General features: G+C 43.9%; 1 protein-coding gene across 1 annotated transcript in view; it reads left to right on the plus strand.

Moving 5' to 3' along the window:
* ZMAT4 (zinc finger matrin-type 4) overlaps positions 1-25,119 on the plus strand; it is a gene marked incomplete at both ends in the record, with an annotated part of 219,793 nt that overhangs the window by 105,597 nt on the left and 89,077 nt on the right. Inside the window, one exon of the mRNA XM_082608743.1 lies at positions 17,017-17,173. Within this exon, the coding sequence (XP_082464869.1) occupies positions 17,017-17,173 (157 nt within the window). The remainder of the gene's footprint in view (positions 1-17,016; positions 17,174-25,119) is intronic.

The following is a 25,119-nucleotide window of genomic DNA, read 5'->3' on the forward strand; positions in this document are numbered from 1 at the left end:
GAATATGTATGTATATATGAATAATATAATTACAATATTATAATTATATGTTATATATACATACATAAATATGTGTATAGACATCATATATATATATATATATATATATATATATATATATAAACTTTGAAAAGTACTTTCCAACCAAAGCATGTTTCCATATATTGTATTCTTTTATCCTGACTTTTACCTCATGAATAGACAGACAGGGCAGATTTTATTTCATACATAACAGGGGAGAAATTTCAGACTCAATAATTATGTGACATCTCGAACATTTAAAGCCAGGACTTAAACCAGCATCTTTTGAATGCAGATCTGCTCCTCTTTAATTCAGTATTCTGTGTTTTTTTCAGGATGTCACACAAAAACACCATGCTGGGCACTGGGGAATGATACCTTTTTAGACCAAAGAATGAACGATCCAGTAGAGATAGTGAGATATTTGCTTTGTGGTGTTAAGTGTGTGGGGAGAGACCTAAATGAAGTTGTACAGCAGAGAGGGAAGCATGAGATCCTTTGGTGGTGGGCTGACTTGGGGAAGCCTTGATGAGGGACATGGTAGCTGAGTGACCCTTGTATGTAGAGAGACTGGGGAAATTCTAGGTGGAAGGAGCCATATGAACAAGGACATGCAGCAATGTACTCAGGGTGGTTGTAGGGTGGGGGGTTTATTCCTCCATTCAAGCTGCCATGTTCCGGGCACTCTGCTGGGGCAGAGACAGGAAGATGGACAAGATAGGGGCTTCCTCTTCTGGGGAGTCTGCTGCTCTCCAACCTGATACAGAAATGGGACCAAAAGCACTGGATCCTCACTCACCTGCAGCATCTGACAACGGCAGGCGGCCAGGCTATGAAGAGCAGAGACATTGAGAACTGGGAGTTCAGGCCATCTCCTGGCAGGTTCCTTTGTGTTCCTGACCTTGAAAAAATCAGTTTGCCTGGGGCACATTATGTGTGAAAAGCAGTGGAAAAGTGTGTTGAGAGTTACGTGGTAGCAGGCTTTAAATGTCATGATAAGGAATTTATTTTTAGGTAGTAAAGGGCCCTTGAAAGCTTTTGATGAGACAACTGACCTAAGATGCCAGTGCCATATCATGGAGATAGCACTGCCTTGAATTCAGTGAGTCAAGGATTCAAAAATCAGTTCCCCCACGTTCTAAACATATGACACATTGGAGAATTTATGTAAACACTCTGGTTTCACTTTCCTGATCTGTGAAAATGGGAATTCATTTATTTATTTATTCACTGAGTCCTTCATTCATTTATTCATTCATTTTTTAGTTCAACTAGTATTTAACAATTACTCATTATGATCTAGGACTATGCCATCCAACCCGGTAGCCACTGGCCCATGGAGCCACTGGACACCTGAAGTACGGGTAACCTGATTGAGATGTGCTGTAAATGTAAACACCAGATTTCAAAGTCTTGGTAGGAGAATAAGAATATAAAATGGCTCCTTAATAATTTTTACGTTGAATATATGTGGAAAGGAAACTAGTTTGAATATATTGGGCTCAATAAAGTATGTATTTAAAAATTCATTTCACAGATTCTTTTAATTCTTTTAATATGACTATTAAAATTTTTAAAGTGGCCATATTTGTGGCTTGTCTTACAGACTCTAGGCCAGTGCTGCTGCTCTGGATACTGGGCACACAGGATTGAATAATTTAGTGGTAGGGGACAGGTAAGAAATAAGTTGATTTAAATAGCTAAACCGTATAATTTTAGAATGTGAAGTAAGTTCTATGAAGAGTATAAAAGAGAGGCATGCAGTGGAGAAGGACTCAGGCTTGAATGGTGGGAGTGATCAGAGAAAAGACTCTACAAGTGGATTGAGAGACAGAGAGAAACAGTTTGGGGGTGTAATTGGAGGACAAGTTGACAGGATGTGCTGATGGCTTGTGTTTGGGGGATGAGGGAAAAGGGAAGACAGAGATAAATCCTAAGCCTGTTTTAGAGTTATTATGAAAACTAAGTGTGGGAAAATACATAAGGGTCTCCTATGGCTCAGAAAAGGCAGCTGTGTGGGTACGTGGGGGCTGGGAGTTTGGATGGTAAAGGTGAATAGGGCTGTCTGAAGGAGGGCCTCTCTGGCATGGGTGGCATTCAAATTTTAAGGCCACCTCAGCTCTGTCCAGTCTTCAAGTGGTGTCTCAGACAGGACATACAGCTTTTCCTTTGGAAGGTTCTAGATTTTCAGAGCTTTTAGCCCTTGGTCTCCCCCTCTTCCCTCCTGCCTCTCCCACCGCCTTTGTTCTCTGTGGCACATCTATTCAATGGTGACAGTTTTGTTTGCCCCTTCTCTTTGTTAGTGGGGCTTATCTGACTTATGTGCTTGTCCTGTCTCAGAGGCTCTGGCTAATTTCTCCCTTTGGGGATCTCGTAAGTACTGTTACCAACTGTTTAAATATTTCTTCAGTGACTGAAGAAACAAACCAGTGCCTTCCAAACACCAAAGGCACACAGACAATTCTGCATCTCTCCCGGGGAGACATCTTCTTTCTCTCTTTCCTTTAGTGTCAAAAGGACCACTTTCCCCAATCCTATAGAAATGGAGGGATGGTTTCCATCCAAAGGACGGGTTGTGTATCTCTCTAGTCAACACTGGGACACGAGGCTCATGCCAGCTTTCTTGCAGATACTGTAGCTTCCTCTTGGGATATCTGGTCACCATCCACTTTCCTGGCCAGCAGGGCACATCCTTGTTGTGTGGGCAAACTCCCATGATAACATACCATTGCCACTATGTCCATTTCAGTATTGAGTATGAACTCCATGCCCACTGACCTTTTCCTGAGACACAGCAATAATGCTGGGAAGAGAGCAGGGGAGAGATGATTTTATGCGGAAAACAGATGTACATGACCAAGTTAGAACTGGTTCATGGATGGCCACTTCACATCATTCATTCAGCAACTATTTATTCCATGTTTATTGAGTCTCTTCTATGTAATTAGACCCACAGCAGGCTCTGGAGATGGGGCGGGTGGGGAGGGAGGATCACTCCTATAGTTCTTGCCTTAAAGATGGTTTTGGAGAGATGATCCCAATAAAAAAATGGACATGGGGCTTCCCTGGTGGCGCAGTGGTTGAGAGTCCGCCTGCCGATGCAGGGGACACGGGTTCATGCCCCGGTCCGGGAAGATCCCACATGCCGCGGAGCGGCTGGGCCCGTGAGCCAAGGCCGCTGAGCCTGCACATCTGGAGCCTGTGCTCCGCAACGGGAGAAGCCACAACAGTGAGAGGCCCGCGTACCACAAAAAAAAAAAGAAAAAAAATGCAGATGAAACAATTAAAGAAATATACCTAATCAAAACTTAAGGCACAGATATTCAGGACGGGGAGAGGTCAGCCATGAAGAAGTAGCTGAAGTTCACAGGAGTCCTGGAGAAAATGGACCGGCATCTGGGTGTGATTTGAATAGCCTGGGAGGAGAGAGGACAGCGTGACCTAAATGGAGGGGGACAGGATGCATGAGAGAGAACAGTGGGAGAAAGATTGCTCAGGGCCCTGCTGTCAGTCAGGAAGCATCTTCTAGGTCTTTTGGTCCCAATAAAGTAGGAGAGAAGGAGAAAGAACATTCTTTCCTGCTTACTGCCTCTTTTCAAAGTTAAATACAGATGATAAGCAACGACATGCATAACTCTGGAAATAGTTGCATTTATTGGACATTTCCTCTTACTGCACGGTATGTGCTGGGAGACAGTTATTTCTGGCGCTAGCAGGGGGTGTCAGGTTGCTCTTGTCTTTAGGTGTAGGTTAATAGCAGCTGCAGTTAGAGTTCCACGGTAGCCACGAAATGTCTTTAGCTAAAATGGACACCAGTGATCAGAATTCCAAGGACTTTCAGCTAGTTCTGAGACATATACTACAAGGCAGACCACACGAACACAATATTTTTCATTTTTCCCTTTCTCAGTGGATTTGCCTCCAAGCAGAAGATGCCCAGAAAAGAAAAGTTATGATTCAAATGTAGTATTCCTTTGGGCTTTTGGAATACTTAAATGCATCTCTTAGGCTTTTTTTCCTTTAACAGTTTTATTGAGATATAATTCAGATATCTTACAATTCACCTGTTTAAAGTGTACAATTCAAGGGTTTTTAGTGCATTCACAGAGTTGTGGAACTATTGCCATAGTAAACCATAGAATATTATCCTCACCAGAAAGAAACCTTGTACCCGTTAGGAGTTGCTCCCATTTCCCCTCACTCTCTCTCCCCTTTTCCTACTGTGTGGCAATCACTAAGCTACTTTCTGTCTTTATAGATTTTCCTATTCTGAAAATGTCATACAAATGGAATCATACAATATACGGTCTTTTGTGACTTCCTTCTTTGACTTAGCGTAGTGTTTTCAAGGTTCATCTGGGCCATAGCATGTATCAGTACTTTATTCTTTTTATTGCTGATAATGGGCCATTGTATGGATTATGGCATATTTTATTTACCAGTTCTTCAGGTGATGGGCATGTGGGTTATTTCCACTTCTGGGCTATTATGAAGTGTACTGTTATGAATATTTATGTACATGTTTTTATGTGGACATATATTTTTATTTCTCTTGAATGAAATATACATTGAATTCTCATTTTTCATGTAGTTATGTTCTGTAAAGTTACCAGCTCTGAGTTAGCAAATGCTGAGCCATTGCTTCTAGGGGAAATACAGGGTTAAGTTCCTGCAAGCCGCTGGTCCCAAGACTTTTGTCAATCTATCAATACATAACCTCGTTTTATGTGTTTCTCTTTAAAGATGCCTTATTTAATATACATTTCTTACAAATAATTGATTATACATAGTTCTTTTTTATGATAAAATTAGCTGAGGGACGTTTAATATTTTCCTGACTCTGGGTAATGTGGTACATTTCATTGACTTTTAGCCTCACAACAATGCTGTCCATTATGCTTTTTTATCGGCTGTTATCTTGTGAATCCACACATGTAGCCACTTTTCCAGATTTTCCACACCTTCATCATGCACTGCAGATATGACTTTAGCACTTTCTGGATAACATAAGGATCAGTGAATTTTCTCTTCCTTATTCCAGATGTAAAGTATTGTTTATGGATTAACACCAAACTCAAACAGCCAACATCACTATGAGTCACTCCTGAATGAAGCTGATCTAACACGTGTATTTTCTCTGTGGTTGAGAACACTGTCCAGCCCTTCAACATTACTCTTGGGGATCATTAGAAGCGGTGAAATCACCAAGTAAAAGCACAAAGATGCAAAAAAAAAATGTGGAACTGAATGGGCCATAAAAAGAACACTTGTTTACAGCATGAGAGGTGAAACAAGAAGGCAGCGTTGCCTTGTTCAAGCTCAGCTGGGAACGTGTGCGTCAGGTGACTCATTTTTTGCCACTGTGCACGAGTCTGCGAATTACCACAATAACACCAGAAGTGTGGATTTGGGGGTTACAAATAAATATTTGCAAGTAGGTAAATTTGCAAATGCAGGTTCCCCCCACTATCTGAAAATAGAGCGTTCCTACGAAACCTTTCGTAAACCGAAATGGTGTAAAGCGAAGAAGCGATTACCTTAGGACACACCTTGCTGACGGAGGCACAGATGCTCACGGGGTGTGCAAAGCTATGGCAGCTTGATGCTGAGATGCTGTGTAGTTCCTGGGGAGGGAGCCTGTGATGCTCCTCTGGCTGCTGCGGCTGTGTGCTGCCCCTGTAACAGCTCAGTGCAAAACAAAAGCTCAATGCTGTTTTCACTTTTCTCCCCAAAAGTCAAAATCCTCTTGGGATTTCTTTCAGTTAGTGAAACAGGTACTAATTGGAGATCTTCCTGTGAAAGCGAACTTCCGAAAAGCGGGGGATACCTGTACGTGCCTGTAAATGAGGAGGACGGATTCTATCTAGAACTGGAATTGCTGGGTTGTACGGTAGCTCCACGTTTCAACTTTTGAGGAGCTGCCAGATGGTTTTCCAATGAGGGGCGGTGACATTTTACACTCTCCCCAGCAGTATATGAGGGTTCCTAATTCTCCACATCCTTGCTCGTGCCTTTTATTACCTATCTTTTAAACTCTAGCCAGCCTAGTGGTTATGAAGTGGTATCCCACGGTGGTTTATTTGCATTTTCCTGATAGTGATTCAAGCATCTTTTCATGTTCTTATTGGCCATTTGTATATCTTCTTTGTAAAATTGTCTATTCAGATCCTTTGCCCAATTTTTTCCTTTCAGTTTTATTATGAGATAATTGGCATACAGAACCGTATAAGGTTAAGGAGTACAGCATAATGATTTGACTTACATACTTACATGCATCATGAAATGATGACCACAGTAAGTTTAATGAACATCATCCATTTCATATAGATACAAAATCAAAGAAATAGAACAGATATTTCTTGTGATGAGAACTCAGGATTTACTCTTCTAATCACTTTCATTATACCATACACCGGTGTTAATTATATTAATCATGTTGTACCTTACTCCCATAGTACTTATTTAGCTTATCACTTATTTAGCTTATCACTTTTGACCTCCTTTGTCACCATACAAAGATATCACATTATTTTTAATTTTCCCCCACTACACATTTTATCCCCTGACTCATTTATTTTGTAACTGGACGTTTGTACCCCTTAATTTCTTTCATCTATTTCACTCATCCCCCTATCTCCCTCCCCTCTGGCAACCACCTGTTTGTTCTCTGTACTTATGACTCTGTTTCTATTTTCTTATATTTGTTCACTTGTTTTGTTTTTGTTCATTTGTCTTATTTCTTTGATTCAACATATAAGTAAAATCATACTGTATTTGTCTTCGTCTGACTTATTTCATATAGCATACCTTCTAGGTCTATCCATGTTGTCACGAATGGCAAAATTTCATTCTTTTTATGACCAACATTCCATTATGTGTGTGTGTGTGTGTGTGTGTACATATACATATATGTATTATGTCTTCTTTATCCATCCATTCATCTGTTGATGGGTACTTAGGTTTCTTCCATATCTTGGCTATTGTAAATAATGCTGCAAGGAACATAGGGGTGCATGTATTTTTTCAAATTAGTGCTTTTGTTTTCTTTGGAAACCCAGAAATGGAATTGCTGGATCATATGGTAGTTGTATTTTTCATTTTTTGAGGAACTTCAGTACTGTTTTTCATAGTGGCTGCACCAATTTACACTCCCCACAACAGTGCACAAGGTTCCATTTTCTCTACTTTCTTGCGAACACTTGTTATTTATTTTCTTTTTGAAAGTAGCCATTCTGACAGGTGTGAGGTGATATCTCCTTGTGGTTTTGATTTGTATTTCTCTGATGATTAGTGATGCTGAGCAGCTTTTCACCTGTTTGTTGGCCATCTGTACGTCTTCTTTGGGAAAAAATGTCTCTTCAACTCCTGTGCTCATTTTTTTTTTTTTTTTTTTTTTTTTTTTTTTTTTTTTTGCTGTACGCGGGCCTCTCACTGCTGTGGCCTCTCCCGTTGCGGAGCACAGGCTCCGGACACACAGGCTCCGCGGCCATGGCTCGCGGGCCCAGCCGCTCCGCGGCATGTGGGATCTTCCGGGATCGGGGCACGAACCCGTGTCCCCTGCATCGGCAGGCGGACTCTCAACCACTGCGCCACCAGGGAAGCCCCTGTGCTCATTTTTTAATCAGTTTTATTTTTTAATTGTGAGTTGTATGAATTCTTTATATATTTTGGATATTAACCTCTTATCAGATATATGATTTGCAAACATCTTCTCCCACTTGGTAGGTTGTCTTTTTGTTTTGTTGATAGTTTTCTCTGCTGTGCAGAAGTATTTTGCTTGATATAGTCCCATTTGGTTATTTTTGTTTTTTGTTTCCCTTGCCTGAGAATACATATCTAAAAAGAGATTGCTCAGACTGATGTTAAAAAGTGTACTGCCTAGGTCTTTTCCTAGGAGTCACTACAGATTCGTTATATATGCTGTTTGCCTGATATATCTTTTAATTTTTTTATTTTATTTTTTAAAACTATGCTCATTTTATTTTATTTTTTGGCCACGCCCTGTGGCATGCGGGATCTTAGTTCCCTGACCAGGGATTGAACCCACGCCCCCCTGCAGTGGAATCATGGTGTCTTAACCACTGGACCACCAGGGAAGTCCCGTCTTTTCATTCTTGTCGTTTCACCCATTTGCATCACTGAATCCAAAGTGTGTGTCCTCCAGACAGCATGTAGATTGGTCATGTTTTCTATTTATCCAGTCTTATCATCTCTCTTTAGATTAGACTGTAGAATACTGCCACAGCTTAGTGTTATTGTCGCGATAGTTGGGTTTATGTTTACCATTTTAGTTTTTATTTTCTGTATGAATTATGTCTTTTTTATTCCCTTATTTCTCCTATACCACTTTCTTTTGCATTAAGAGAATATTTTGTACTATACCACTTTAATTCCTTTAGTGATTTTTCACTGTATTATTCGAAATTATTTATTTAGTGGTTGCTCTAGTGCTTACACATACATCCCAGCTTATCAGAATCTACTTAAGGTTTATACTGACTTAATTTTAGCCTAATATAGAACTATTACTCTTGTATAGCAGTCTTCTCTCTTTCCATTTTTTGTGCTATTATTTTATTTATATATATATATATATATATATATATATATATATAACATCTATGCATGTCACAAACCCAATGATATATTGCTATAATTACTATTTTATGTAATTTTATATCCTTAAGGAAGCTGAGAAATTAAAGGAGAACAGTATATATTTTAGTGCTTGTTGTATTAACCTTCTTATTCACTCTTTATGGTTCTTAACATTAGTTCCTGTGGATTTGAGTTACAACCTGGTGTCATTTCCTTACTGTATTACAGGTTTGCTCCCACCTACCTCCTTTGTGCTATTATTGTCAAGCACATTATATTTCTATATATTATTGGCCCAACTATACAAATACATACATGTGACTCTATATACTTTTTAAATTAGTTAAGAGAAGAAAGAAGACATGCATTTATGTTGTCTTTTATAATTACATAGTTACCTTTACTGGTGCTCTTTGTTTATTGGTTCTTTTTATGAGATTCAACTTATTGTCTGATGTCATTTGCTTTCAGCCTCAAGAACTTCCTTTAGTATTTCTTATAGTGTGGATCTGCTAGGAAAAAATTCTCTCACTTGTAAAAAATCTATGAATACCTTTATTTAACCTTAAATTTTGAAAAAAAAAGTTTTGCTGGATATAAGATTCTTGGTTGATGGATTTTTTTCTTTCAGCCTTTTGAGTATGTCATCCCACTGTCTTCTGACCTTCATTGCTTCTGATGAGAAGTCAACTGTTTATCTTATTTTGGTTCTCTTGTCTGTGATGACCTGTGTTTCTTTGCTGCTTCAAAAATTTCCCCTTGTCTTTGGTTTTCAGTGTTTTTACTATGAAGTATTTGGATGTAGATCATTTTGCGCTTATTCTACTTGAGTTTTGTTGAATGTCTTGGATGTGTAGATGAATGTTTTTCTTCAGATTTGGGACATTTTCAGTCATTATTTTTTTGAATATGTTTTCCTGCTCCTTTCTCTTTCTTTTCTTCTTCTGGTATTACAATTTTAGGCATATGTTGTTGTGCTTAATGGTGTTCCACATTTCTCTGAGTCTCTGTTCAATTTTCTTCATTCTTTTTTTTCTCTCTTTTCTGAATTGCACAATCTCTATCTTGGTCTATCTTCAAGTTCACTGATTCTTTCTTCTGCAAGCTCAAAACTACTGGTGAGCCCCTCCAGTGAATTTTTAATTTCAATTACTGCACTTTTTAACTCCAGAACATCCATTTTATTCTTTTTCATTATTTCTATTTCTTTATTGATATTCTCTACTTAATAGCATATTGGCATCATACATTCCATTATTTAAGCATGATTTCCTTTAATTCTTTGAACACGTTTGTAATCATTTTAAGTCTTTGATGTTGCTTTGAAGTCTTTGCCAGATAAACCTAACATCTGGGCCCTCTTTTTTTTTCTTTTTTTTTTTTTTCTCTGTATGGGTTACACTTTTCTGGGTTTTTTTAAATGTTTTTTAACTTTGTTGTTGAAAACTTGATATTTTAGGTAATATATTGTAGCAATTCTGGAAACTTATTCCCCCACCCTCTTGGGTTTGTTTTTGTTCTTGATTGCTTATTTATTTGTCCATTGTCTTTGCTAGATTATTTTAATTATATCTCTTCCTCCCCCATGATATGCAGCCACAAATGTCATTGCTCAGAGGAACAGCCTTAGGAAAGTGCACAGTCATTGTGGGGTGAGAGTGTTTTTGCAGGACTCTATTTGACTGTCTCTTTCCCTGATCTTCTCTGTTAAGCTGTCTGCCTCTGCTAGAATCATACCTAGCTCTTAGGCTCTGCTAATTGCTGGACGACTGCTCTTCTGTTTTTGCCAGTGTGCAGTATAAATTCTGATCTGATTAAATTCACTCCTTTTTGTAGCATTAGTTTTTGAGGCAAGTCTTTGAAGTTTTTTTTTTTTTTGCGGTACGCAGGCCTCTCACTATTGTGGCCTCTCCCATTGTGGAGCACAGGCTCCGGACGCGCAGGCTCAGCAGCCATGGCTCACAGGCCCAGCCGCTCCGTGGCATGTGGGATCCTCCCGGACCGGGGCACGAGCCCGAGTCCCCTGCATCAGCAGGCGGACTCTCAACCACTGCGCCACCAGGGAAGCCCAAGTCTTTGAAGTTTGTTCTCACTCCGGGAAGGCTCGCCTTAGCTGGTTCTTTCTGATAAACTAGCTGGGCTGTGGTTTAGCTTATTGGTCTGATGGAGCTATCAGTTTTCTCTTAATTGCTTAACACCAAAACCTCCATTGTTTTTGAGAGCATCCTTTAGCATGAACCTTCCCACACTACTTCAAACACAGTCAGTTCCTCTGGGGAGAGTTTAGGAGCTCTCTGTTCTTACAGCCCCCCTCTTACCCCTCTGTTCTTATGGAAAAATCTCTGAGCCACTGCTTTTCTCAGAGTGACAGCTCTGCTTTATTATCTGGGCAGAGATGGCAGCCTCTGGTCTTCTTAGCTTGTTTTCCCTGGCACAGAACCTCTGTCCTCCAAGCAAACTGGGGCATGGCCAATCATAGTTCCAATATTCTTGGCCTGCTATGCCAGGGAAAGAGCTTCTGTCCTATGAATAAGAGTGAGGAAGAGAGTACTTGATCTCTCTCTGGGCTACATTGCCAGGAATTTAGTTTCTACAGCTTGGAGCTAAAGAGGATGTGTTGGTGATCTGTTCTTCCTGATATCTCTTAATGGGGAGCTGATGGGAGAGGGAACACTAATTTCTTGACCACACACAGCAGAGTGGACTTTTTTTTATGTTGAACTGGGGGGTCAGTAGGGAGGGAGAGGTTGTCTCTGAAGTGCCGTAGACTCTCACTCTTCTTACTGAGAGTTAGTATATTTTCTTAAATAGATATATATTTTTTAAGCTGGTGTTTGCTCTTAGGATAATTTTCAGAGACTTCAAAGGTTTTTTTTTTTTTAAAAAAGAATTTTCACTGGTTATGGTTATTTTGCCAGGGAACAAATTCACAGGATTCCTCACTCTGATATTCTGAAATAAAAGTCTCTCTCTCAGGCTTTTTACACTCACTTAAAGTAAGGAGAATGAAGACAGTTATTTGAATTAAGTAAAAAAAGAAAACAGAATTTTGGGACTAGATTTCTGGCCTAGTCAGCCAGCGTTTTTTCACCTAGATGGAATTCCTCTGAAACGTTCTTAACTTTGCAGAATGCTTTGACGAGGCAGCCTTAGGACCCTCCACAAACTTCTTTTTCTTTCAGCCATGTGGACACTGCATTGAAAAAGTCCCACTGAATGTTTACCTCCAGTTTGAAACCCATATTTTAAGACAATCTTGGATTCCCCTTAATTTACTTCATAGTTTGGGGCCATTCTCAATTCTTTAAGCCAGAAACCTTAAATGTGTTCATTGAGGTCAGTTCATCAACTTTTATGGAATTTCTCCCCTGAGCCATAGAAGAGCAGGGCTCTGGGGGGCAGTAGGAGACTCCAGGAACAATGCTATGATCTGTAGTTGCAAGGAGCTATGAATTTAGGATGTAGATAGCCAGGAACACACAATTAAATTCCAGCAGTTTCCGGGCTTCCCTGGTGGCGCAGTGGTTGAGAGTCCGCCTGCCGATGCAGGGGACACGGGTTTGTGCCCCGGTCTGGGAGGATCCCACGTGCCGCGGAGCGGCTGGGCCCGTGGGCCATGGCCGCTGAGCCTGCGTGTCCGGAGCCTGTGCTCCGCAGTGGGAGAGGCCACAGTGGTGAGAAGCCTGCGAACTGCAAAAAAAAAAAAAAAAAAAAAAATTCCGGCAGTTTCCAGGCCCTTGGTTAATACTGAGATTCTTTCTGGGTAGTTGCATCTCCACCAGGCTCATTAGAGGAATCAGAGATGGTGGCATCATGTGAGTTACACTGACCTGTTTAGTAAAATATCCTATAAAAGATGTCCTATGGGCCTCAAAATCTGCCTAACTTCTCAGGGCATCCCAGCCCCTCTCTTGTCAGACAGCTAAACTTTCTTCGACCCTCTTCTGCAATGATGGCATAATTACATCCCATGATATATTTTTGCATAACAATTGGTTCTCTGCTTCTATTATTCTTTGACTCTTCTATATCAGGGGTCCATGGTACCGGTCCATGGCCTGTTAGAAATGGTGCCGCACAGCAGGAGGTGAGCGGCGGTTGAGCCAGCGAAGCTCCATCTGTATTTACAGCCGCTCCCCATCGCTTGCATTACTGCCTGAGCTCCGCCTCCTGTCAGATCAGCGGCGGCATTAGATTCTCATAGGAGCGCGAGCCCTACTGTGAACTGCGCATGCGAGGGATCTAGGTTGCGCGCTCCTTATGAGAATCTAACGCCTGGTGATCTGAGGAGGAGCTGAGGCAGTGATGCTAGCGCTGGGGAGCGGCTGAAAATACAGATTATCATTAGCAGAGGGGTTTGACTGCACAGAGACCGTAATAAATCAATTGCTTGCAGACTCATACCAAAACCCTGTCAGTGAGTGGTAAGTGAAAACAAGCTCAGGGCTCCCACTGATTCTACGTTCTGGGGGGTTGTATAATTATTTCATTATATACTACAATGTAATAATAATAGAAATAAACTGCACAATAAATGCAATGCCCTTGAACCATCCCACAACCATCCCCCCCCCACAACCCCGGTCCATGGAAAAATTGTCTTCCATGAAACCGGTCCTTGGTGCCAAAAAGGTTGGGGACCACTGTTCTATATAGTGATGTGAATGAGATTGCCCAGCAGAGCAGAAATCTAGGAATATATATTAAAACCATGATGAAACAAACATAAATTTTCGGAAAATGTTGCCCTAGTTGAACCCTCAAGTTAGTTTATAAATTGTTCAAAATTCTGGTTCTTTTTCTGGCCAGTTTCCTGTCAGTCTGAGAGATTTGGGCTGCCCATAGACCTCCTTGCATTACCTGTCTCCTCTTTTGACTTTTTATGGCATGTAATTTACTAACCTCACAAACCAACCCTCAACTCCTCCATTCATTCAGTAAATATCTGTAGGTCCCACTGTGTGGCAAGCATTGTGCTAAAAGCTGGAGCCTCAGTATCCATTTCCTTGACCTTAGCAATGTCCTCCTTCTTCCTCACAAGGGGAACAAATATGAAAACAAATATCATGACTCAGTGCTCTATTATAAGAGAAGTATGTACAGGACACACAGAGGGCCCTAAGATCAGTGCCCACTTCTGCAGGGCAGTAGAGGGAGACAGAAGAAGCTTCATCTCAAGAAGTGATGGTTAACCTGGGCCATGAAAACAGGTTCTGGAAAGAGATTAGACAAGAAATGATGAGGAAGGACATTCCAGGCACAAGAAAGGCTTGAAGATGAAAATCCACAGAAATAGGCTCATTTACATTGCTAGTCTTTTTACCTTACAATTGGGAGAGCGTGGGTCCAATAGGAGACTATATGTCTTTGATTACAATATGTTCCTTTCATTCTATACCTGCCTTCTCCAATTCTCCTGGCCCCAACCTCCTTAATAACAAGGAGGAGGGTTATATTCATCTAACACAGCATCTCACACATTTAGGAGGTCCTTAAAAATGTGTTGGGTGAATGAATACCATAAACCCACTGGTCATTATCCAGTTTAAGGGCTGTCCGTTGCCCCGGAAACTAGTTCTGAATACACTTCATATAATGACAGCAGGCACTTTCCATAGAAATGTCTCCACCTTAGAACTCCAGGGAGAGAGGGGCAGGCTGGGCCAGCAGTTTTGCTAGAAAGAGGCAGGAGGGATGCACATGATCTAAATAGGTGTAGGTTGTGAGTTATGCTTTGGCTTATGACCTTCTGCCTAATTTTAAGAAAAAAATTAGGTGCTTTGACCCATATTATGCATAAGTAGGTGAAAACAGGTAATTCAAGCAACCACTTTCACCTTGACAACCTTCCTTTCTCCCCCCCGCCCCCCGCCAAATGTAGGACAGATATCCTCTCACACAGAGTGGGAAAGTGCCAGTGTGTGTCTCTCAGTCCTCCCGAGCTGTCCGCTCCTCATTTATTGGGCTCAAAGCCTTCAGTAACTCCCTGATTTGTATTTCCCAGTGTTCCTAGCTCTACCCCATACATAGATCTGGGGCATCTCCTGGGCTTGGCTGGTGAGGTCGATGCGGGGAAGCCAACTCTTCTCCTATTTCCTGCCTGGTCCAGTCAGCTCTACAGTAGACCAGACAAAGGGGTACAAGTATTTATGACTTCATTTTGGTTTTTAATTTTTTAAATTTTTTTAAATTAAAAAAATTTTTTTTGGCTGTGCCACAAGGCATACAGAATCTTAGTTCCCCGACCAGGGATTGAACCCACACCCCCTGCAGTAGAATCTCAGAGCCTTAACCACTGGACCGCCAGGGAATTCCCTTTTCGGTTTTTTATTGAGGAGAAAACCTTGGCTTGAAACCCTCAGCAAGGGTACACTCGGTGAGTCCAGCCTCGATGTCTACCCAGACGTCCTGCCCTGAGGTTTGTGCCTCTCTAGGAGACCCCTTTCGGGAAGCCCCTCCCCTCTCCATAGAATCCACCTCCTTTCACCGACCCCCACTCCAGCCCCTAGCAGTACATTTCTTTCAATCTCACTCATTAGCTGTGGTAAGGGGGCTGGGGAGATGCTAAGATTTAAATGCTAAGGTCAAGAGAATAAATGGCTGTAGGTGGGACTCCAAATCTCAGATACTCTTATGGCGTCTCTCCCTTTCCCTGATCCCCGAGCTGCAGGCCAGCCTCCTGGTGCATTCACACACACACACACACACAACCACACACACACACACAACCACACACACACACACACACACACACACCCCGCTCCTCCCAAGATTGACTGCCAATTGTCAGCCATATTACCAACGAATGCCTTAAGAAGGAAGGAGTTAGTTTTCCAACTGCCACATAATTTGCAATGCAACACTCTCCAGCAGTCTGGACATCTTATCATTATGCAGAAAATACAGAATTCCCTTTCTCAGTCCCATACCCACCCTCATCCTCGTCCCCATGCTATTTTATTTAAAAAAATTTTTATTGGAGTATAGTTGCTTTACAATGTTGTGTTAGTTTCTACTGTACAGTAAAGTGAATCAGCTATACGTATACATATATGCCCTCTTTTTTGGATTTCCTTCCCATTTAGGTCACCACAGAGCATTGAGTAGAGTTCCCTGTGCTATACAGTACGTTCTTGTTAGTTACCTATTTTATACATAGTATCAATAGTGTATATATGTCAATCCCTATCTCCCAATTCATCCCACCCCGCCTTCCCCCCTTGGTAGCCATACGTTTGTTCTCTACGTCTGTGTCTCTATTTCTGCTTTGCAAATAAGATCATCTCTACCATTTTTCTAAATTCCACACGTATGCATTAATATATGATATTTGTTTTTCTCTTTCTGACTTACTTCACTCTGTGTGACAGTCTCTAGGTCCATCCATGTCTCTACAAATGACCCAATTTCATTCCTTTTTATTTTAAATTGCACTCTTTGGGCCTGCCGGGAATAGGAGAAGGGGCTGTTGTGGGGCAAGATACTCAGCCAAGGCTGCTGTTTTAATAAAGAGATGCTTTGCTACTGCCGTTCCATTAAGGAATAGATTAACTCCTTATCTGAGTGCCTTCTTTACCCTCAATTTCTAACTAGGCAGGAGGGGATCCCATGGATTAATCTTCCCCTCACAGAATATAGGTAATTGATGATCTGTGAGCACAATAGCCAGGTCACATGGTCTGACAAAGGATTTATTTTCTCCAAATCATTATTCATTTTCGTGAAGTCTTACAAAGGAATAAAAATCAAGCTGGATTTAAGTATTTTGTGCAGCAGTTAATGAATTCCCTGTCCTGAAGAAAAGGAAAATGACACAAACTCTTTTGGAAAATTCAGCCAGCATGGTCACCATAGCTTTATGATATAGACTCAAGTTACTTATGAAAAATATTCAATTCCTTAAAGGAATCTTTAAAAAAATCTTGAACATGGGACCACGTATCCTGGTGAGACCAAAGTGGGTCAAAGGCAGAGCTGAATGCCAAATGATAATTTTTGCTAAATAATTCAGGCCATGTGAACTCTGATATTCTACTTAGCTTTGATGCATATAATGGAGGAAGTGAGAGACCCCTTTCCTCCCGGTGCTGGATCCAACGTGTTGACACCTGTTGTGGGCCTTGGTTTTCTGTGGGTAGTTCATATCCGCCCCTTTGTCCTGTGTTCCCAGTGCCTGGCAGTAGTGGTCCCTATTAAATATAGGTTGAAGTTAGTAACTGAGAAAGTTTTGATGATGTTATCATGGAGAAGAAAAAAGAGATTGCAGAGCAAAGACAATACAGACATTTCAAGAAGAAAGTCTATGGTAGGTTTCACGTGCAACAGAACGGAACAGGACAAAAACATCAGAGGCCTTGGGGCTCTCTCTAATGTTCTTTTCATCTCTCTCCCTCACAGGGAAGTGATGCCGACATGGTGGATAAAAACAAGTGCTGCACCCTCTGTAACATGTCCTTCACCTCCGCGGTGGTGGCTGACTCCCATTATCAAGGCAAAATCCATGCCAAAAGGTTAAAACTGTTGCTAGGAGAGAAAACCCCATTAACGACCACAGGTAGGTGTCTGAACAGTGATGGCGGGGAGACACTGAAATCCAGTGCCCGTCCCGTTCATCAGGCTCCCTCTTCATGGGTGGCTGCCAGGATGAGAGTGGCTGAGAGGAAAACCTAAAGGGATGAGCAGGTAGCCCAGCGGAACCTGTGCTGTCATAAGACTGTTAAATCCAAGTGCTGGTTCTCTCAACCTGGCCCCTTCAGATTCGTAATTCGGCAATTTGCATCTTCTGGATGGCTCTTTCCATCCTGCAAGATGTTGTCTGTCATATTTATCGTATATTATGTAAGATAATCTATCTATTATGTAAGGAACACTGTCCTTTCTAGTTTTGGTCTGTAATCAGTAGGGGTGATGGATAGTGTATTGTATACATATTGCTTCCCTGCTTACTCCTGGAGGATGTTTTTGTCTTCATGGGGATACGGAGGAGGAAAATGGGAGTCTTTAAAAACACTCTCATGTGCTGGCACCCGAGGCGCACCCACCCCCTCCCCCCAGATGACATTTCAGTCATCTTTGTAGGGAATCTTGTCATTCAAGCCTATTAACTTTCACAATAAAAAGCTTAAACATTGGGCTTCCCTGGTGGCGCAGTGGTTGAGAGTCCACCTGCCGATGCAGGGGACACGGGTTCATGCCCCAGTCCGGGAGGATCCCACATGCCGCAGAGCAGCTGGGCCTGTGAGCCATGGCTGCTGAGCCTGCGCGTCTGGAGGCTGTGCTCCGCAACGGGAGAGGCCACAGCAGTGAGAGGCCCACGTACCCCCCCCCCAAAAAAAAGCTTAAACATTGATAACAGATCATTTGACCCTCTAGTTCTTCAGAAGTAACCAAAAAAAAATTCTTCAGAAGTCTATTAAGTCATAGAACAAAATTACTACTGTTATCATTTAATCAAGATAGACTATTTGGACAAGATTTACATTGTGGCACAGATGTTACTAGACTAGGTGATAATCCCAAGAAGTTGAGGGTATACTTCATGATGTTGACTTTTTCAGTGCAATTACAAGGTAGCAGTGCATTGTATCTGGCTGCCTAATGCATCATGCATAAATCGTGGGTGTAATTATTTTTTCAATGGTATTTTTGAAACTGAAGAGAGTCTGAAACAATACTTGGCTTTTATCCTCACTGGTGTTTTTCTTAAGAAAAAAATCTGCTTTTACCTGGAGACGAGCAAGGAATCTTTTCACTGGATTTTTCTACTTAGTTGAACTAAAGACTCTTGTTTTTGTCAAGGTGGCTATGACATTCAGACATAGGATGGCGTTGCAAAACACATTGAATTTGGAGACAACCTCAGCTTGATTTAGGCACATTCTGTGTGTTGATATTTGATAAGCAGGCATTTGGTCGAAACTCTTGATTTTTGCCCTCTAAAAGTTTGGATACTCACCTTGTAACCTACTCCCCCTCAAATCTCTTAAAATAGACACCTCACAGAAACAACCAGTGGAAAGTTTTTACCTGTTCTCCATGAATGTGTAACTAGCCCATTTATTCTCTCTGCCTAAGCTTAGTATTGCTGTTAAAATGAATTTTGGAGGTGGTGATGGACGAGAAGAGGCTATATCTTTGTTTATCACATTAATTAGCAAATGGGAGTTATTATTTCTGTAAAAAAAATCACCACCAGGCAAAAAAAAAAATAGTTCTTTGTGAATTTCAATACATCCTTAAGATAACCAAGCATCAGTTTGTTTTTCTGAGTTATCCTGAGCTGTTAGTCGCCATCAATATATTCCAAAGGAAAAGAATCTAAAATACTTGAACTGCAGTGTTTCCTTAATGACTTAGTCTTGGTGTCCACGGAGCTGGCCCAGTCCTCACTGTGACAGGCATCCAGTTGCTGGGTGGGTGAGGAGGGAATGGGGGTGGGCAGGAGGAAGGTAGCGCTAACAGCTCGTGGCTTGGGCTATGGAAACAGATGCTGGTTGTCTTTTCCCAGCATCTCCCTTTCTGTACCTTAATCTCTCATTCATTCTCCTCCAAAGCTGCTTTGAGCAGAAAGGATCTTAGAACATGGTAACTTCAGACAGGACTGGAGAGCCTGGGAAGCTACATTGGTCCCTGGGCTGGCATTGTTGTCAAGCCAGCTGCCCGCAGGGAGCAAAGGAAGCAATGTGTCCTCCTACAGGGAGGTGAGTCATTAGGTCCAAGTGTAAGCAGAGGGTAGGCATTATGTCCTGAGGCACAGGACAGGGGTGGAGGGCCTGATAGGAGGGTGGAATCCAGCAATGGACATTCTGGGTGCCGAGATCATGCCGAGACTCAAGCAGGGTACCAGCATCAAGAAAAGTCAGGCATGTGGTAGCGGGGTGCTGGCTGCAGTCCTGGGGCTCTAGGGAAAGAAAAGGCTGTTCAGAGCATGGCAGGGCACCGTCATCTTAGACCAGAGTGCTGGGCTGGAAACCAAGTATACGACACATCAGGAACCCGGTTGGCCAGACCTCGGATAGAGGTTGAGGCTTGGTCTCCAGCAAAATGCAGTTACTGCAAATGCAGGATAAGGACCAAGAGGATACCCAGGCCACGGGCTTCCTGAGCCCCCGAGTGCAGCCCTTTCTGCTCCTTGAGTGGAGTCGGGATTGCCTGCCACCCGCCCATGCTGCCTGCAGCCGAACCCAGCAGTGGTGCCCGAAGGTTCACCGTCCTCTGCCCATCTAGGAACTGCTCTGCCTAATCAACCAGATTGGCTTGACATTACTTCTATCATGAAAACAAAAGGAAGAAACAGAACATAAAAATCATAAACAACTGAATTCAGAAGCAATCTCCCTGCTCAGGTGTGCTGCTGAAGCCTCCCCTCCGTGAATAATAGGCCCTTGAACGGTGGCGATTTCTGGGTAGGAATAATTGAGTTGTGACTCATTGCTTCTCCGAGCTTCTCCATCTGATGAGGGCCAGCAGTTGGTATCTGGGAATCATTACCTTTCCTCCTACTCAAGATGTGCTTTGATCAGGCATCAGCTGGGGATCCTGCTGAATTACATGGTTTAGGTTTGGGTTGCCTTTCCAGATGGACGTGTATTTACTAGAATTTCTGAAATGCTTGGCAGGGCCACTAGAACACAACCCAGTTCCGGATCTCGTTTGTTAGTGTGTTGTGGAATCTCTGCTCCAGTTCACGCTTTTCTAGATCCTTCTGTAAGATGAGAGCGTGATGAGGACTCGGGACCCACCACGTTCTCCAAGCCTTGGCAGACTTCAGCGTGGAGGTCTTGCCCAGATCGGAGGCTAGACTGAGGCTGCCGTGGTCGTGTCACTGCCACACTGTGGGACGCGTTTCGAGCTGACTCACAGGACAGAGGCCAGAATGGTGAAGGGCATGGAAATCCTCTCACTGGAGGGAGAGGAAAGGGAGCGGGGTTGTTTAGCACGGAAAAGAGATTACTCACAAGGCTGTCATGGGACAGAGTCATGCTGTGTGTGTGTTACCGAGTCCAAGTTCGCTCTGCTGGCCACACGACAGGCCAATAAGTCGGAGACAAGGTGTTGAGGCAGGGGATACGACTATTCGGAAAGATTATGGCGGACTAAAGTCTCAAGATAACCATCTTATCGGGGTTTGGACGCCAGTTTATTTTATAGCACAGAGAAAGGGAGGAGATGAGGAAGTAATGTAAAAGGGCCGTAAGTTATGCAAATATCCCCTGGAATGGCCAGCCTCCGGGAGGGGATGTGTTAATTGCTTCTTTCTTGCAGCCATCTACAGGTGGAACAGGGTCCAGAGATTCCCTGAACAAAGGCACTTCGGTTTAACATTCAGGCAAAGGGGCAGGGTTCCCCAAGGCAGGCAATTATGTATAGACAGTACCCTTTTCATGGACAAAAGCAGCGGAAAGCAAAGGTTAAGGTAAAAGAAACAGATCCAGCAGGTAATCCAGTTTGGCTCTTCTCTATTATGTGTGTGTGTGTGTGTGTGCATATGTGTGTGTGCACACATGCACGTGTGTGCCTGGCTGCAACAGATTCAACCAATGAGTAGGTAGACATTAAGGGGTTAGATCTGAGCTCAAGATAAGGAAGGCTTTATTAATGTTCAGAGACACTTAAAGGTGGGCTGTGTGTCTGGGGGCTGCTTTTGAAGCAGAGGCTGGCTGACCACTTGGCAGGGCATTTCCTGAGGGGCTGCCACCATCATGACATTAGCCCAGAGGACACTTAATGGCCCTAGATTACATGGTTAGCCTAGATGACATTTAAAGACCTTCCAAGACTGAGATTCTCAGCGGATGCCACCTACAGCCTTGACCCACTGACATAATATGGCAGAAAAAATCCTAACCTGGGAGTCAGGAGACAGGAAGTGAGGCCCACTTGTAGCATCTCCTTTAGTAGCTCCACGTATTTTTCAACCTTAGGTTTCCCGTCAGTCGTCTATTTCTTATACTGGATGCATTTACCTCACTGGCCCTTTTACAGAGCAAATGATATACTGAAAAGTGCTTTGAAAAGTAGAAGGTCTTGTGTTCTTCCCAGGTGAGCCTTTGGTGAGTTGATGGGGGTTAGTGGGCAGCCTGACCCCTTTTGTCTATCAGAGCCTCTGACGTCCGGATTATGATTAACATGGGTTATACAAACTGCCTTGGGAGGAACACAAGGGTGCCCGGGATTGGGTCTCCTTGGAGACGGACCTTTCTGGGATGAGTTCTGTGAACCAAGGCAGGGCCTGGCCCAGGAGAGGGGGGCAGCGCTGGTGCTGGTGGGCCGGGGGAGCAGGGACTGTGAACTCACGGGCAGGGGGTGGCCACGGAGCCGAGGACACAAGCAGGCTCTGGCGTTTAGGAAACCTGTCAGGAGGAGAGAGACGCAGCCACCAACCCGAGGGCAGGACTCTGCATCTGGGACTGAGGACTGGCAAGCAAACAGAGGCGACAGTAAATCTTTTTCAAGACAAGAACTCGGGCTTCCCTGGCGGCGCAGTGGTTAAGAATCTGCCTGCCAATGCAGGGGACACGGGTTCGAGCCCTGGTCCGGGAACGTCCCACATGCCACGGAGCAGCTAAGCCCGTGCGCCGCAAGTACTGAGCCTGCGCTCTAGAGCCCGCAAGCCACAACTCCTGAAGCCCGTGCACCTAGAGCCCGTGCTCTGCAACAGGAGAAGCCACCGCAGTGAGAAGCCCACGCACCGCAACGAAGAGTGGCCCCTGCTCGCTGCAACTAGAGAAAGCCCGCGCGCAGCGACAAAGACCCAACGCAGCCAAAAATAAATAAATAAAATAAATAAATTTATATAAAAAAAAAAGACAAGAACTCAACATCTCTGAAGGATCAAATAAGGAACCAGACACCAGAATGAAGGCCCAGAAGAGAGTGCCAATCTCAGGTGTATGGAAGGAGCTGTGCGATCTGAGTGGAAACACAAAGGGCTAGAAGATTGATGTAAACCTGGCCGCAGGAGGCAGGGATTGGCCCTGGAGGCCCCTCACAGGAGCCGAGTCTGTAGGTGAAGGGGAGCACTTCCCACAGAGCAGGGGAGGGTGGGGGACCAGCTGGATGGCTCCCTTCTGGGCTCCTGTGTCGTAAGCTGTGCTGGATTTTCCCCGTGGCTGCCTGGGTGCCCTGTAGGGGTATATGTTCAATGGCTGCACGTCTGCCATTGGTGGTGCCCCAAGGGCAATGTTAGTGCCTGGAGGAGACCAAATAGTGTATCCAGATGTGCCCACTTCCTAATCCCCAGAACCTGTGAATATGAGTTACAGGGCAAGGGGCAACTGAGGTGGCCTATGGAATTACGTTTTCTGACCTCCAGAATGGTGATATAGTAAAACTGTGCTGCTTTAAACCACAGTTTTGTGGTACTTTGTGACAGCGGCCAGAGGAAACTAACACACCTGGGCTAAGTAAATACTTGGCCACACAGGGCACTCCTTTAGTAGATTTTACTTATTTCACCTTGGGGAGCCTCAAATTCAGCATAGGGAACACTGACGCGACTGTTTTCAGAGACTTGCCTGGGGGAAGGAGGTATATCTTTGTATCAGGGCCTTACCCCCAAGTATAACTTATTACTTCGCTGTGCAAAACCACTGCTGACTTTGTCCTGTGGTATTAAGCAGGTCAGTCAGACCCCACCCTTTACTGGCTGAGGACTTCACCTGCCTGGACTGCCCTTTCCCAATCTGTACAATGGGTCTAATGCTGTTACTTATATCAAAGGCTTTCCACAGTGATTATAGGATCTGATTAATAAATGCAAAGTGCTAATCACAGGGCCATGGAGAGCTCAGGAAATGTTTTGCTCTGTTTGCTTAGGAAATGAAGCTGTTTTTATTTAGCCTGCTCGGAACTCCGGGCCATATGATTTTGCTCTTGAAATACTTTATTGTCTTGTCATCCAAGGCTGCTTCCGTTGGGTGGACCTACGTTACCAAGAGCACCTCCTGGAGGGAACAGGGCTCCACACTTGTTCTCCCGCATCCTCCCCAGACACAAGCTTGCCTGTCTTCCGTGTCCTTGAAACAGAGAGTGACAGCCAGTGTCACCTGGCGTTCTGTCCCTGCTTGAGGACAAGTGCGAGTGCAGGTGTAGGGGTCAGGGTACAGGTCACAGGAACCTGGGGAGAAGATGAATCAAAACAGCCAGGGAAATCTGCCAAAGGAGACATAATCCAGAGTGACTGGGTAGAGAGGGAGGATGGACAGGAACTAATAGGACCGAGCAGGAGACCAGATTTTTTTTTTTTTTTTTTTTTTTTCGGTATGTGGGCCTCTCACTGTTGTGGCCTCTCCCGTTGCGGAGCACAGGCTCCGGACGCGCAGGCTCAGCGGCCATGGCTCACAGGCCCAGCCGCTCCGCGGCATGTGGGATCTTCCCAGACCGGGGCATGAACCCGTGTCCCCTGCATCAGCAGGCGGACTCTCAACCACTGCGCCACCACGGAAGCCCAGGAGACCGGATGTGAGCAGAGGGCAAGTCGGAGGGTGGGAGAAGTGGGGCTCTGTGCTGTGTGCAGGGAGGGAGCCATTGGCGGTGTTGGCCTGGGACGTCCAGGGTGTGGACTAGCCGAGTCCAGAAATCATAGGAGGAAGAGGCATAGTCAGTGCAGAAGCTTGAGGTGGGGCAGAGGTGGGCTGTGAGATGGGGAGAGCAAAGCAGGGTCTGGGTGACAGAAACTCAGAGGTGAGGAGGAGGGGCTGAGTCAGGGATCCAAGGGCCGTCGGGTGCACTGGATGGGAGCAGGGCAGGGCAAACCCAGAGCTGCGGGATTCTGCAAATCCATTTCTGGCTCTGTGGTCCCACCTGCTCCAGCCTCATGTGATGCCACAGGACACCAAGCTCAACGGGTAATTGAAGATTCCACCGATGCCATAAGAGGGGCTGCAGGAAGCCCTACTGGCTCTTCTTAACCAGCTCCAGTCCCACTGACTTTCTGGCCAAAGGTAGTTCCTGCTGCATCAAGCATGGGGCCTTGTTTGGCCATCGATTCACCCAGCAACTCTGGCATTCTGGGACAGAAAATTCCACTCTAAGGGTGCATAGAAGTAGCTTCTCTATGGAAGCTGGAATTCCCTCACCTGGTACCTGCCTCAAGTGAGTTCATAACTTGGAGGTTTTAGTTCATTGTTTTCCTCGCTCAGTTCCTGTTGCCCTTGGTCCTGGGAATATAAACGTGGGTAAGACACCACACGCCCTTCTGAGGCTCGCTGTGGAGGAAACGTGGGCCCTTGGCTACAATGAACAACACACCGTGAAGATCTATGGATACACAGGATCTATTGAAGAACAGTTAGAATCATTGCAGTGGAGAGATCTGAAAGAATTTAGGATGAGAGTTGTCCAACTAGGGCCCTAATAGCTATATAACCTATGGTGTGGGGGTGTTAGGGAGGGCTGACAGTTTCTCACAGGAACCCTTTATCTAGCTCAGAGTTTCTAATCTGAGTGGCGCTGACATTTTTAACTGGCTAATTCTTGGTTAGGGGAGGGGTGCTGTCC

This window comes from Mesoplodon mirus (genome assembly GCF_964341445.2).
Source record: "Mesoplodon mirus genome assembly, chromosome: 20".
NCBI lineage: Eukaryota > Metazoa > Chordata > Mammalia > Artiodactyla > Ziphiidae > Mesoplodon > Mesoplodon mirus.